The sequence below is a fragment of the Schistocerca nitens genome, chromosome 2 (assembly GCF_023898315.1).
Source record: "Schistocerca nitens isolate TAMUIC-IGC-003100 chromosome 2, iqSchNite1.1, whole genome shotgun sequence".
Classification (NCBI taxonomy): domain Eukaryota; kingdom Metazoa; phylum Arthropoda; class Insecta; order Orthoptera; family Acrididae; genus Schistocerca; species Schistocerca nitens.
In genome coordinates this window covers 340734174-340750601 of record NC_064615.1, presented here as the reverse complement: position 1 = coordinate 340750601, position 16428 = coordinate 340734174, and the positions used below count along the sequence as shown (strand labels likewise).

Genomic DNA, 16428 nt, shown 5'->3' with positions numbered 1-16428 from the left:
TTATTTTCCGATCTATGTATTTTTCCCCTGCCCTCCTAACCTGTGTACCATGTACAATGCTCTTAGCTTTCTGCTATAATTGACTTTTGTACGATGTTTTTTCAGTACTCTCTGTCCCACTTATTACCTCATCTTCCACCTTTAAGTTCACAGTTTTCATTTCTCACCTGGTGCAGGCAACAGTCAGTCTTTCTGTCTCATCCTATCCAGTCAGTCTCTTCTCATCCCAGTTTCTGGATGACTTTTCCGTAACTCCACAGTTCGTAAGCACCACCAGTCCTTTTCCTTTCGCCCATCTACCTTTTCATTCAACCCTTCTGCTATAAGGAGTCACTGGCTCCAAAAGCATGTAAACATACAATTTTTTACACGTGTTTTCTGCTTCAGCCACTTATTGGGCCGATTTTTATCTATATGTATATTACTGCAGCAATGTTTTCTTACAAGAGTTTTATAAGGCCAAGGAAATAATTTGGTTTTTGTTACCATTTAAAAGTGAGATGACATCTTCATTCTTCCTTCAACAATTAAATCACATTTCAAAAACCGTACCTTACCTACGCATTTCATGCTTAGCAAATGTGACTGGTTAATGCAGAAATTTGTTGTTAGATATCTACACTTCAGATGTTTTCTCAGATTACTCTGTCATTTCTAAACAATGTTCATTCACAAATATCGCACTGCGCATTATGTTTAATATATTTTGCGTTTAAGGAATCGTCCATGCAGGAGAACTGTACAAACATACTGTTCGTCCATCCTGCAGATTTCTGTATGGACGACATAGTAATAGGCATCCATGGCGTAGAGAAAAAAACTGAAAGAGTTGAAAACAAATAAGTTGCCAGGTCCGGATAGAAACCCAATTCGGTTTTATGGAGAGTACTAGACAGCACTGACCTTTTACTTGGCTTGTATTTATTGCATCTCTCTCACGCAGGGCGAAGTCCCGAGTACTGGAAAAAAAGCCCGAGTGAACTGTATATTACAAGAATAAAAGGACAGACTCACAGACTTATAGATCAATATTCTTAATATCTGTTTGCTGCAGAATCCTTGAAAATGTTCTCATGTTGAATATAATAAATTTCCTTGAGATGGAAATGCTTCAGTTTACAAATCAACATGGTTTTAGAAAACATCACTGGTGTGAAGCCCAGCTTTTCCTTTTCTCCCATGACATACTGCAAACTATGGATGAAGGGCAATGGGCAGATTCCATATTTCCAGATTGCTGAAAAACCTGGAATAGGTTTCCACACATGTAAGTTGCTCAAAAGCTTCTTAAGTAATAGAACATAGTGTGCTGACCTCAAAGGTGAGGGATCAGAGAAGAAGGTATCATCAGGAGTGTCCCAGGAAGTGTGATACCACTATTATTATTTTCTATATACATAAATGTTCTGGCAGACAGGGTGGACAGTGATCTGTGACTGTCTGCTGCTGCTGCTGATGATGAGGATGATTATGGTTTGTGAGGCACTTAACATTGTGGTCATTAGCGCATGTACAAGTTCCAAATATTTCCATTTGCAGTATCGGCACTTCCTGACCGAGTATGAGATGAGGAGAACAACACATACACCCAGTTGCTGGAAAGAGAATCCCCAACCCGGCTGGGACTCGAACCTGGGCCTCGTGGTCCAGAGGCAGCAACGCTAGCCACTAGACCAAAGGCTGCAGACACTGTTTGCTGATGGTGCTGTAATGTATGGAAGTGTTATCATCAGAAAACTGTGGGAGGATACAGGATGACTTCAGAAAAATATCTAATTGGTGTGATTAATGGCAGCTAGCTCTAAATGTATAAAAATGTAAGTTAATGCAAATGAGTAGGAGAAACAAAACCGTAATGTTCAAATACAGCATTAGTAGTGTGCTGCTCGACACAGTCATGTTGTTTAAATATCTGTGTGCAACGATACAGGCAATTTAAAATGCAAGGAGCATGTAAGGACTGAAGTAGGAAAGGCAATTTGTAGACTTCCGTTTATTGGGAGGGTTTTAGGAAACTGTGGGCCATATGTAAAGGAGACCATGTACAGAATGCCAGTGCGACCCATTCTTAAGTACTGCTCAAGTCTGGGATCCCAACCAGGTCCGATAAAAGGAAAACATCAAAGCAATTCAGATGCAGGCTGATACATTTGTTTTTGGTAGGTTCAATCAACACACAAGTATTACGGAGCTGCTTTGGGAACTAAAATGGTAATTCCTGGAGGGGAGGTTACATTCTTTTTGAGGAACACTGTTGAGAAAATTTAGAGAAATGACATTTGAAGCTGACCAGAATGATTCTACTGCTGATAGCGTACATTCTGCGTAAAACCCATGAAAATAAGATAAGAGAAAATAGACAATGGAAAATCCAGGATGGAATAACAATATTATGAAAAGGAAAGCTGCTACTGTTTAGCCAAAAGCTTATATTGTAGCAGTCTTTTGTTGTGCCTATCTGCAACTGAGCATAGTGAGTAGCAACTTTGCTTCTCATAATATTATTACATTAGAAAAATTAGTGCTTTTACGGAGGCATATAGACCGTAATTTTTCCCTCGACAATTTCTTTGCTGTTCCACTCGTAGAAAGAGCTAGTACTGGTAAGGGTACCCTGTGCTATGCATCATATGGTGGCTTGTGGATACGTATGTAGATGTTTACTTTCACTTTACAAAAAAAAAATAAAAAAAAAAATAAATAAATAATCCTCGTGAATACCTAGACTTATTCACTGTTGGCAACCACATGCAGCTATACAAAAATGAATGTACAATTCCTACACTTCACTTTCCTATAATGTATCATATTTGCATGATACCCAAGAACAGGACCCTAGCCAGGAACACACAATACACTTTGAGCTGTGAGTATGCACCAACTTCCACATTGGGTTGTTGGCATAGCTTGGCCTGTGGAATGAAAGGACAGATTGCAGTCTGCTCCTGTTAACTGTTACCAGTAAACCAACACATTCCAGCTACAATTAATGCTTACTACATGGAGCTATCAATGAGTCACCTGCCACACGGAATGGATACAATAGTGCATTCTAGTTGCAAGTCCACGAATAAAACCATCACTGCATGGAACTAACTGTGTGTAATAGGTTGCAAGACTGATCTCTTGAGTCTTGCTCATTACATTGAAAAGGCACGAACAGTATTTATTTGTTTAAAATTTCAGAAATTTTAAGCAGCTAGAAGAAAGGCACCACTAATCGAAAACAACATGAGAGGTGAAAACCTGCTTTGCAGTTAGTGAATCCGTCATGGAACATAATATTTGCTTAACTGGTATAGGCTCTAAGAGTATTATTCTAATAGTTCCGATAAATTTTCCTCGTGCCTATTCTTCTGTCAAATAGTTGGCAAATTTAATATTAACACACAGTTTTGTATACATTACAATTCAAGTTATCAGATACACTAAATATAGTTTGTTTGTTCTATAAATATATATATACTAAATCCTGTTGAGTTGAATAGGCTACGATTAACTGTGATACAGTACATCTTACTGCAAACAGGCAGGACATTTACCAATACATTACGAGACACTGAATATGACCATACAATGCATGTAATGCTATATATTTTATTAAAAAATCAAGCAAAGTAAGTAATACTAATTTTACCTCCCATGCAGGATGAATAGTATTATGTTCATCAGATTCTATAGGCTGTTTTTCATCTGGAAGTGTATTCATTTTAGTATGCACCGTTTGAGATGTGTCAGCAAGTTTTGCACCACCTGTCTGATTGAAAAATAATAAAAATAATGACTAGGAAGGCACAACAAATTTAAAATGACTTTTCTAAATATCTCTTACTTCACTGCAGTTCGTAAGTTATTTCACTTCTATTTCACATATTCACAATTCATTCCACTTTATTAACCACAGAAATGGTATGAAGCACTGAACACTAATTGTAATATATTATGTATTTTACTTCTCCGATGGAGCAATACATAAAGTAACAGAAAGGCAACGACTCACCCACAGTGGCCCGAAGTGTGGAGCATACACACTTAACAGTACTAACTTGTGAGCTCTTGGTCTTTTTCTAGTGAAACCTGAATGCACACTTCCATGGCTGTGAGAGTGTGCATTTGAGTGTGGGTGCTTGTGTGTACTTTTTGATAGGAAACGAGCAAGAGTTCAAAAGCTAGTGTGAATGCAGTGTCATGTTAAGTGTGTGGGCTCCACACATCTGAACGCTATTTGCAAGTGGCTGCCTTTCCCTTATTTTATGCACTGTATTTTATTTCTCCTGTTGACCAACAAATCCATTTTACAAATGCACACGTCACGATGTGCTAATTTAGAATTTGTGTAAGTGAATCAACATTAAGTAAGCAGTGTAATACAGAAGTTAAAGAATAAACATTCACTGGGGTTAAAAACATGTCAAAAAGTCTTACCCACTTTATTTGTGCATTACTTGAGAAAAAATATATTAGAGTGGACTAAAAACGTATGTGTTCAAGCCATACCATGAAAATGGTAGTTAGGAATGTGTGTGTAATTTTAGATCAGTATCATTAATCCACAGAGCTGGCAGACCAAATAGAAAATAAAAATATGAAGGCAATGGTGTTTGCAGATGATTTACAGGTGGGGGGAAAATGGTGGTACAAGAAAGACTAAATGTATGGGAGGTGATGCAGGGACAATATGAATAGAAATTTAATGCCAAGTAGTGTGAAGTGATAGTAGGAGACAGTGGGAGGAATGACGAGGTACAAGAAAGGGGAAGGCAAGCCCATGATTTTCTGCAGTATGTGAGAAGCCTGGTTTGGAGCAAGAATGTACTGACAAAAAGAGAGTGAATATTATACCGAGCATATTATGCTACAATATTCATACATGCAAACAAAACATGGGTAACGGAGAAAATACAGGTTAGCAAGATATGTTTGTGGAATGAAATTTCAAAGAATAGGACTCACTAGAATGAATATAGTAAGGAATGAGATAGTGTGAGAAATAGTGAAACAGAACCCCATGCAAGAGACCATAGGGGAAAGGTGAGCTAAGATGGTACGGGGTTGTTAAAAGAATGGGATTTGGCAGTACACCAAGACAGGCTCACGGAATGGCAATAGGAGGAAAAGCAACATAGGGTAAGACAGATATAGATCAATCAAAGTGAAGGAATGTGTGGTGAGGAGGGAAGCAGCCTAAGAGAGAGAGAGAGAGAGAGAGAGAGGGAGAGGGAGAGGAGAGGAGAGGGAAACATCTTGGAAGGGCAGGAAAAGATGGAGAGCTTTTTGTTCTAACCAGACCCAACCAGGAGTTGGAAATCACAGAAGATAAGAATATCCACACTTCCAGTAACATACATGCAACTAATGCAGTGTCTCAACTTTGTGCCATATTCATGAGGTAAACTGTTTACACAATCAAACATTTGTAAAAAGGAGATAAGCATAACCACAGCAGCAATACAGTTTGAAATGTAGCAAGATGGAATAACTCCACTTGCTCCGATGCCACTCCTAACTGACATGTTTGTATAGGTAGCAGCAAACTCAGCCCATGAGTTCAGTGATCCTCTATCTGTACACTTCTGTTCATAACAAATGTGTTAAGTGCTAAATGTTCTTCATTGATGATTGTGCTTTGTGGTTATGACTTCACAAAATTTGGTGGAGGACCCTTGTCCTTCGAAACACCTACACCATCATGATTCCAATTTGCCAGCATAAAATCTGTTGCCTACACAGCCAAGTACCGGAATACAAGCAGTTCATCATTCTCAAGGACTGTATATTCAGAAAACAAAGGATTCAAAAATTAAGTTGCAGACGAACTCTTCTGGTAAAGAATTTCACAACAACTGAAGAATTCATCGAACAGTGCCAGTACATTGAAGAAATGCAACAGAAAAGGGATGGGTGAAAGAAGTATGACTGACTCCTGAATGTGACCCCTATGGTAGTTGTGGAAGACCATGATTTCAGGTTGTAAGAAGAAGAGTGTTTTATGGCAGACAGAACTGTCTGACCAAGTAAGCAAGAGAGAGTTAGCTGCTATGAATGTCAGCCTCATACACAGCAAGGGGTTACAGAGAAGGTCTACAAATATTTCAATCTCTAACACCAATCTCTGCCACCAGCTGCACACACCAGGAAGGATGTGTCAGAGTCAAATCAAACAATGCACCATTTGACAAATTCAGTACAACCAACTCCTCCCTCATGTACATTAGCTGATCAAAAGTATTTTAGCAGAACAGAGTCAACGTTATTCTCAAACAGTCACACTGTGGAAGGTCAGAGCACCAGATTGGTGAAGCCATTCTAACAAGCATACAGATTTTTCTGAGAACCACTTTGCTGTTGAAGATGGTGTCACATTCCACAGCCATCAAGAAGATGGGTTCCTGTTGTCAATCTAGAAGCTCAATCTGTGAAGCTTTTGTCAACATCAAAAAAGTAATCACACTCACAACAGAAACGTATGTATCAGTGACAATCATAACTATTATAGGTGGGCAAGGAGATCTTTGGATCACTGTCATGAGCAGCCACAACTCGTCCCTAAAGGTACATTTATAGGCACATCTCTCCACTCAATATCAGCTTACATGAAGAGCAGATCTGTCCACTGCAGAGAGATTGGTATACAATACTGCCTGTTGTGACATCCAACACAGAGAACCAAAGACACTTCACACCATTCTTTCCGCTCGATGGTCATGACGCCAAAACAATAATGAATATACTGTTCCCATTTCAACCAGATGATACTCAGAATGACTCAGTGAAACATCACCAGAATGGAAGAAGATAGCGGCTCGTACAAAGTTCCTTGTGCCCAGAACAAGAATGCTATAACACGAAGCATCAACTAGTGAGATACAGTTCAGCAGACCTAGTATCAATATTTATGCCTATCCAGAATGTGGGATTAATAGAAAAGTTTCTAAAGCACTACCTTTACCCATATCTTATTTGTTGGTTACCGGACGTCACAAAGTCTAGGATAATGACCTTTCATCAAGAAAACAAATGTACAGGTATGTCACCCACATACTAGATTCCTCTGTATGAAGTTCTACTACAGTCCTGAGGCACAGAACAACAATGGGGGCTTCTCACTCATGGAAACAAAAGACTCGTTCAAAAGTCACAAAGCTTTGATGGGAAGGGCTATCTTCAATGCTAATCACAATGACATGGATGTGACAAAAGGGCCAGAATACGAGGATCTGCAAGTGTCACCATACAGAGGACTGTTGATAAGGTATAGATTCAGGGTGCTGTAATCACTTCCAATGAACTTCTACGGAGGAGGCAATGCGCAAGCTGTGCTGCACGTATTACAGAATAGTGGCACTGGCGTTGGTATGCTGAGGCTCATCAGTTCAAACCCAAACAGAAATTTATTCAGTAGTTATCATTTCTGGAAGGTTTTCAAAATTTCTTATGGTCATATATTCTGGAATATTTCATGTCTGTACAAACAGAGCAATGTCTGTCCAGTTCAGCTCTCTTCTACCTGTGCATTGGTGTCCATAATAAACACGCTTTCAGTGCTAATGTTTTACCTATTGAAGACCCTGCTTTTGGATATGGTCTACTGTGGTTACAATGTGACAATATAAAAATTATTCATTAAACCTTGATTTGAGACACTTCAATTTTCTGAATATAATTTACATATATAATTTACATTGGTAAGAGTATAAACATTATTTGTTGAAACTTTTACTTTAAGGACATATTCATAGCATGTGAATTATGAAACTACGTGACATTAAAAATCCAACCTCACTAACAATGGATTGTTTTAGGCTTGAGCTATCTTATACAAAAGGCCTCTTTATGCATGTCTTTTTTCTAAGTAATTGTATTCGAGAAAACACACACACACACACACACACACACACACACACACACACACACACAGGTTGCATGATCATTCCTATTTTAAAAAGCAAACCTTCCAAAAAATCTGGAGTTACTGTCTTGTACCCCTAATTTTTCTCAATTAAAAATTTATTCTTTTACTATTAAAATACATTAATGAAATTTTCAGATGTAAAATCTGAGTTTCTAGAAAAATCTTTATGGGCTTTGCTAGAACACTGGGGGAAATAGAGCGTGCTTAAAAATCCACTACAGAAAACACACTTAATATTAGTGCCAAGGAAATAAAATTAATAGTTAAAATCATACGACTTCAGTTCCAGGTCTTTGTAGACTGCTGACCCATTTTCTGATAATTTTGGAATTTATTATCTTCGAGCTGATTGTCAAAACTGCTGTGACAAATGTGCTTTACTTTAAAAGCAACTTCGATGGAGTCTACTTAAAGCAGTTTATGGACCTAGCAGTTCATGTAATTGACATTTCAATGAAAATGAAGTGAAGAATTTCAGTAATGTTACAAGTTTTCAGAAGTATATTGTCTTCTCGATCAGTATGTGTAGACTACAAGCGTACTTTTAGGCTCAATAAAAACTTCTGACTCATTAAACCAAAGATTACTCTGAACCTAGTGACTAATTATGTAACAGAAATAGCTAAATACTTCAGTAACCAGGGCTTACAGGTGAATTTCAGCACAACTGTTTTAGAGATCTAAGCTTTTGACTGTTGTTCAAAAGTTAACTCTTCACACTTCGCTGCTCCCCCAGCTGCTGTTAAGTTTACAGTGGATTTTGTGCCCTGTGTCTCAGTAGCTCTCTGCATCTCTGGCCACTTAGCTGTGCTCGGGTAGTTTGTTGCAAGCTCACTTTATAGCATCTGACTTCGCTTTATGTCTTACTGCTCATCAGGGTTGTCATCAGGGTTAAAGAAAATCACAAGATATCATGGCTGCTCTGAGGATAAATTATTCTATGTTGATGTATGCGATAGCTCCTCTACAAATTCTGAAGGCAACAGACCTAATATGTCTACATCAGCAGATGTAGAACTTCAGTCTTATGTTTCCAGAAGAGAAATAGAATACAAAGAATCGAAGTGATAGTAGCTTTCTGAAAGGATTGCCAAAATTTTATCAGAAACTTTTGAAGAAAAAGCTAGCTTTACATCCCTGTAGATGCCTAGCAGCTGAAAAATTTACTGAATAGCTTCAAAATCAGGAATTAATTTGGACACCTACAACAATGTTAATCTTGGTGGTGACATCTTACAGCGACAAAAACGACATAACTGTAAGCACTCCAGAAATAACTAGCACAGAGTGAGACAAGCTACTTCAGTTGGCCCAGCACAGGAATATGCCCAAATGCAGGTTAATTAGTGCAGTTAGACATTACAGAATAATGAGGCTGCACTCAGCTTGGCATGTGCCAAACACATCTGCAGCAACCAAAGGGTTAAACAGATAGTTCTAACCACTACAATGTAAATAATTTATTCTGAATCTTTACAACAAACTGGTGACTGAGTTTCTGGGTGTGAACATCTAATAAATATGTTAAGTGGGTAAACTACATTAATTTTAGAAGTGGAAAAATTTGCAGTAGCCTAAATCACCTTAGCAAGCTACTGACATTAGTCTAGCCAAACATGAAAATATAACAATTTAGACTTTTCGTAACAGAGACTGAAATATGGAGCTGTTCAGAAGAAACAAACTCTTGCTGTTACAGTAAGAGGCCACAAACTCTTATACTTAATACATTTTTATACACTTTTAAATCTGTTGTAGTTTTGTCCCTTAAAAAGTGAAGCAAATGCAATAGATACTACTTATCACACCTACAATGATCACAACACCAGGACAAAATTGAGCTACATTCAACAAAGGACCAAAGTGTAGAATGAAATATCTAATACCACTTATCAATGGTTTGATTTGGATTAACAGGCTGCCAGATTCAAGAAGGACATCCAAGTGGATTACTTCAACACAAAATTAAAACATTTTTAACAGAAAACAGTTTTATTAGATCAAAGAATTTTAACAGGGAATTGTTATTTGTAATATTATACTGTTCGAGTTAAGAATCTGTTTCCATCACCAGCACAGGAATTGTAATGTGATAACTACATAACTTTAATGTGCATTAACTGTTTTATGTAACATTTTGAGTATGATTATTGTATTTCTACTACACCCGACACTTGCAAAATCTACTCATTTGATGACTGCATGAATGAATGAATGAATGAATGCATGAATGACTAAATAAATAAATAAATAAAGCAAAATCTTATTGATGTGACAACCCAGTCCCTCACCATGGTAACCTCACACGTTTTGCACAAAGTGCAGTTATCTATGATTGAGTGCTATCTGAAAAAAGCCGTGCAAAAATACAGGTAAATATTGATAACATTTCAAAGTGATGCAGAAATTGCAACTTGCTTCAAATGTCAGAAATGTACATTGTGCACTTTGCAAAATGAAGAATTTTAGTATCCTAGGACTTCAAAATACATCAGTCACAAATGGAAATCAATCATATTAATTTGTAGGGTTACGAAAAGGAATGATCTCATAGGATTAGACAAAGGTAAGGTAGGTGACAGACTGTGACGTAGCAAGTGGATTCTTCCCATCTGTTATGTTTTTTCTGCTCCTATAAATAATTTTTTTAGCTAGTTACCTTATTTTCCATACATTTATATACTTGCATGTAAAACGTAACCTCTTTGAGATCTTATTTACACCCGATTTCATTTGAATTTATTGTTCAGATTATCATTTTAGTAGCTCTGTTTACACTGGTGTAATTGATTTGGACACTCATAATTACAAAATACAATTAACTGATGTTAATACTACAGTTCAAAACATGGAAAAGCCTATGCACTAATGAGTACATTTGAAAAAGGTAAAAAGGTACCAAAAGAAAGTCTGCCTATTCCACTTTCCAGTAACACTTAACTATCTCAAGGAATTAATTGAAGAGATAATTAGCATTCTAGTTGATAAGCAACCCTATTTTCCATCACAAATTGTTTCGTAACCATTGTTGGATTCTGAACTTTGACCAAATACTTTTGGTACTTTAATTTTCCTGAGCAATATGACACGGCACTGGTTATTTAACTCACTAATCAATAATTTCATGTAATTTGATCTAATTTGCAATACGGCACTCACACGTGTAAACAAGAATATCCACATTGTGCAATAATAAATTGATATTAATGGTATGCACGTATTTCTCTGAATTTCTAAGCAGCAACATTTTCTGTAAGCCAAAACCATAATAGTTCTTGCAACTGAAAGAAGAATCCTGCCTACCAAACTTTCAAAGTATAATTTATGAAATAGCATTTTATTCTTACACCTGCCTGTAAGTAGTCTGACGTCACCCAAAACTGGCAGTTCACGGTTTGAAATCTCATGAGGTAACTGTGTCAAGTGTGTTGTCAGTGGTGACTAATGGCACTATTATGCTCATTTAGTACGTAAAAAGAAAATATGCATACCGACATCCATGAAACTCGACATCATCAATACTGGCAACATTGTCAATACTGGCAACATCGTCAATACTGGCAACATCGTCAATACCCAAAGCTTTCGACTGACTTCCTTAATCAAAATCAATGAACGTAACAGAACTGTGTTGTGATTAGCAAGAGGTGTGAAATGTCACTTTCATCGTAAAGAGCGATTGTTGGACATGGTAATGCTCATTATGGATTGACTTAATTCAATTACCACATTGTATTTTTTCTCGAATAAATCGCTGCAGGATTGTGCTAAGTGTGAACCGTGACATTTTCATGTAAATGTAAACTTTGTTTAGTGCCACAATAAAATAAATAACTTCGCCACTGGATTGTTGATAGGTAACTGTAGGTGTTGACCTGGTTTCTGTATACAACTGAGTTTTCTCCCCTAGTGTTCCTAATAACTGAACTTCATGAAGAAGAAATGTGTGCATTAGTGTGATTCAAATCGTGGCCTCTTTTACTTCCTCGAGCTAACACCATTCTCCACCTGTTTAGGCTTTCAGCTTTGAGGTGACCGGAAGTTTGTTCTACTGAGCAGGGTCTACATAAAAATAGGCCAGTACCACTAAATTTCCATTCACTGGCAGTGTACCAGTAAAATGTGAACATTCTACAAAGGTGATTGTTTTCAAATCACTTTTGTGACCCATTTTAGAATACTGTTCAATACTGTACAAGCTCGTACAATCTTACAGCTCCAGGTCTAGTTCTCTGATCAATTTGATCATTTCATCCGATTTGCAGTGAACGCCCGTTACAGTTCTTTGATACACACTTTTGTAAGAGAACATTCAGCAACACTGTGGAGGACTGAGTGCAAGAGGCACTTAGATCAGAATTTGAAGAACTAGCCCATTTCCATTCGCGTAGCAGATAATCACATCTGCCTTGCCCAGTTTGAATCCAGTTCATGATCCTCCATTGGCATCTGGGGATATCACATCCTTTTGTCTTTTGTCAAGGTTTCTCAATAAGGTGTGTTTTACTATTGCTGTCAGTTCCAATTGAATTTTCCATGAATGGTTGACACTGAAAGACCCAACAAGGTAAGACTGTTGCATGCCAAAACAGTTTCCTTGATATTAAGCATTTGTGTTCTGCTTGTGCCATACCTTTATTAACTAGTAGCTAAGGATTTTACTGAGATACTGATGAGAACAGAAAGCCAGAGGCTACATCACAAATATTCGTATTGCCTGACAGCTGTATGTCTACCTTCCTCGAGTAAGCACTATTTACCTTGCTCAAACAGCAGCGATTAGCAACAAGGTATGATAGGGTTAAGGCTGTTCATCTTAGCACACAAGTATTACGTCCCAATGAGGTACAAGCAAGCTTTTAAAGAACACTTCTCATGTTTATTTTAGCTGCTACATTTCAGATATGTTGCTCGAAAGTTCTGTCTTGTGTTATTCCTATGTATTTTCGTGTACTGCAGTATGGCAACACGCAGCCTCTGAATCTGACTCCTCATTTTTAATCTAGTTGTCTGTTGCATGGTGGAATGCATATGTAATTGTTTGAGGATTTAAATAGAGGCACCATTTCCTCAAGTATGGATCAAACGCTTCTGCATCAGACGATACAATGGTTTCAGCAACAGGAAAGCTGGAGCTATTCATAACCAACAAAATGCTTCAGCATAAATCAATTTTCTTGTAGATGTTTCCAGTATGATGTGTATTTTCAGGATGAAAAGGTGGGGAGCCAGGGCAGATCCTTCTGGTAAAATCATCATTTAAATAATATGATTATGTAACAGTCAGAATAGATTTGAAAGCATATTTTTCAGTGTGTTAAGTAGGTGATGTCAAGAAAGCAACAGTGATAAGGTGAGACTGAATTGTCTGGAAAGACCCGTAAGCCATAGGACACAAAAGAAGTCAGAACGTACTTTTCAGACCCAACAAGTTCGTAGAGTCTGATGACTTTGCACATTTGTCATCTTAATATTAAAGGTATAGCAATTATTCCACAAAGGCCTACTTTCGAAGTTTCAACATCACGTGAAGCCCAAAAATATTATGCAATTTTATGTTAAGTAATGTAAAGTGAATGTGTTGGGAGACGATATTTTGATAACTTTATATTATGCATATCAACAATGTAGGGAAAGACAGATTGCACTCGCACAAAGCAAGCACACCTCACGTGTGCTTGCTTGTGTGTGTGTGTGTGTGTGTGTGTGTGTGTGTGTGTGTGTCTTATTGCTGAAGGCTGTGGGTGAAAGATTTATGTAAGTGTCTTATTGGTGCCTATCTGCAACCTGACTTGTCTTCTTTGCAGTAAGTAGCAATCTGTCTTTTCCTATATTGCTGATATTCCTACTTGGGGTTTCCAATGTTTGATTATACACTGAAATTCCACAGAAACTGGTGTAGGCACGCGTATTCAAATACAGATATATATGTAAACAGGCACAATACAGCCTTGCGGTCGGTGCACTTGTTACGTCGGTTACTGCTGCTACCATGGCAGGTTATCAAGATTTAACTGAGTCTGAACGTGGTGTTATAGTCCGTGCACAAGCGATGGCACACAGCACCTCCGAGCTGGCAATGAAGTGAGGATTTTCCCGTACAACCATTTCACAAGTGTTCCGTGAATATCAGGAATCCAGTAAAACATCAAATCTCTGACATCACTGCAGCTGGAAAGAAATCCTGCAAGAACAGAACCAACAACGACTGAAGAGAATCGTTCAATGTGACAGAAGTGCAACCCTTCCGTATACTGTTGCAGATTTCAATGCTGTGCCATCACCAAGCGTCAGCGTGCGAACCATTCAACGATATGGGCTTTCAGAGCCGAAGGTCCATTCATGTATCCTTGATGACTGCACGGCACAAAGCTTTACGCCTCGCCTGGGCCCATCAAAACTGACATCGGACTATTGAAGACTGGAAACATGTTGCCTGGGCAGACAAGTCTTGTTTCAAATTGTATTGAGCAAATTGACATGTACAGGTATGGAGAAATCTAATTAATCCATGGACCTGCATGTCAGCAGGGGACTGTTCAAGCTTGTGGAGGCTCTGTAATGGTGTGGGGTTTGTGCAGTTGGAGTGATGTGGAACCCCCGATACATCTAGATATATTTTGACAGGTGACACATACATAAGCATCCTTTCTGATCACCTGCATCCATTCATGTGTACTGTGCATTCTGACAGACTTGGGCAATTCCAACAGGACAATGTGACACCCCACATGTCCAGAATTGCTACAGAGTGGCTCCAAGAACACACTTCCGAGTTTAAACACTTCCACTGGCCACCAAACTCCCCAGATATTAACATTATTGAGCCTATCTGATATGCCTTGCAACATGCTGTTCAGAAGAGATCTCCACTTCCTCGTACTCTTATGGATTTATGGACAGCCCTGCAGGATTCATAGTGCCAATTCCGTCCAGCACCACTTCAGATGTTAGTCAAGTCCATGTCACATCGTGTTGTGGCACTCCCGCGTGCTCGCGGGGGCCCTACACGATATTAGGCAGGTATACCAGTTTCTATGGCTCTTCAGTGTATTATGCATACTTACTTGTCCTCATAATGTGTGTCAAAGTATGTAAATGTGTCAAAGTATGTAAGTAAACTGTCAAAACTTGACTGACCTACAGAATTCTTTCTATATAATCAGCATACCCTGTTTTAACAGGGAAAAGAAGGAAACCTGAAAAAGCCTTCTGTTGGAGCACAAGAGAGGAGAATTCGCTCCTCTTTGAAAGATCGACAGAAAAATAGGGCAGTAGCTGCCTCAATCCTCATCCCGCCTTACCAAAAATTGTGGCATGCAAGCATATTCACACTTTTTGTGCTGAAAGAGTAGCAAAGAGACAGTGATGGTTAAAGAAAGAGGCAACAGTGCCAGTGGGGAGAGAACGTGGCTGTGAAAGAGAAAGACAGGTGGATGAAGAAGATAACAATGGGAGCACAAGAGAGAGCAGACAGTGGAACTAAAAAATAATTTACAGATAAACGGAGACCATACATAGGCTTGGAACGGCAGGGTCTGGATCCTTTCGGACCAGCGAACTTGATCGATCTGTGTTCAGTTTTTCAAGGCCTATCCACTGTGCCAACTTATAACTAAATCTGAGGGGGGTGCGATGGGGAGGTTCCCTTGTTAGACACTGTAACAGATCTACTAACATTACACTTGTCCGTCGTCTTTTGGAGTACTGCTGCACGGTCTGTGATCAACGAAGAGCATGATACAGAATATGGGGTGGACATCATTAAAACAAAGGCAGTTTTTCACTGCAACAGAATCTTCTCATGAAATTTCAGTCACCATTATCTTCCGAATGCAAAAATATTTAGTTGAACTGACCTACATAGGGAAAAACGATAATCATAATATAAGGGAAATCGGAATTGGCACTGAAAGATATAGGGGTTCGTGTTTTTTTCTTTTCCATGAGATTTTTGAGAGTGGAATAATGAAGAATCATTGTGAATGTGGTTCGATGAACACATTGCCAGGCACTTGAGTATGATTTGCAGAGTACCCATGTAGATGTAGAAGCGAAATTTGTGACTGGATTGAGGACTTTCGGTTGGGAGGACAGAGCATGGTATCTTTCATGAAGGCATTGTCAGATGTAGAAGTAATACAGGGTGTGCCCGAGAGATGTGTGTTGAGATCCTTGCTGTTAATGTTCTATATTAATGACCTTGCAGGCAGTATTAATAGTATTGCAGATCATGCAGTTATCTATGATGAAGTACTATCTGAAAGGAACTGCACAAGTATTAAATCAGATCTCGATAAGATTTCAAACTGACGCAGAGATTTGCAATTTGCTTTAATGTTCATAAATTTAAGATTGTGCATTTAACAAAATGAAAAATTTTTGCTGTCACTATAGTATTAATGAGTCACAGGTGGAATCTGAAAACTCTTACAGATATGTTTGCAACACTTTGTAGGGACAGGAAATGGAATGATCTCATAGTATGTCATGGGTAAACCAGGTGGTAGATGTCG

General features: G+C 38.4%; 1 protein-coding gene across 3 annotated transcripts in view; it reads right to left on the bottom strand.

Moving 5' to 3' along the window:
* The window catches only part of LOC126236139 (targeting protein for Xklp2-like), a 113592-nt gene that overhangs the window by 49885 nt on the left and 47279 nt on the right, over positions 1–16428 (bottom strand). For all 3 annotated transcript variants that reach the window (XM_049945222.1, XM_049945220.1, XM_049945221.1), the window contains exon 7: positions 3638–3757. In XM_049945222.1, the coding sequence (XP_049801179.1) occupies positions 3638–3757 (120 nt within the window). The remainder of the gene's footprint in view (positions 1–3637; positions 3758–16428) is intronic.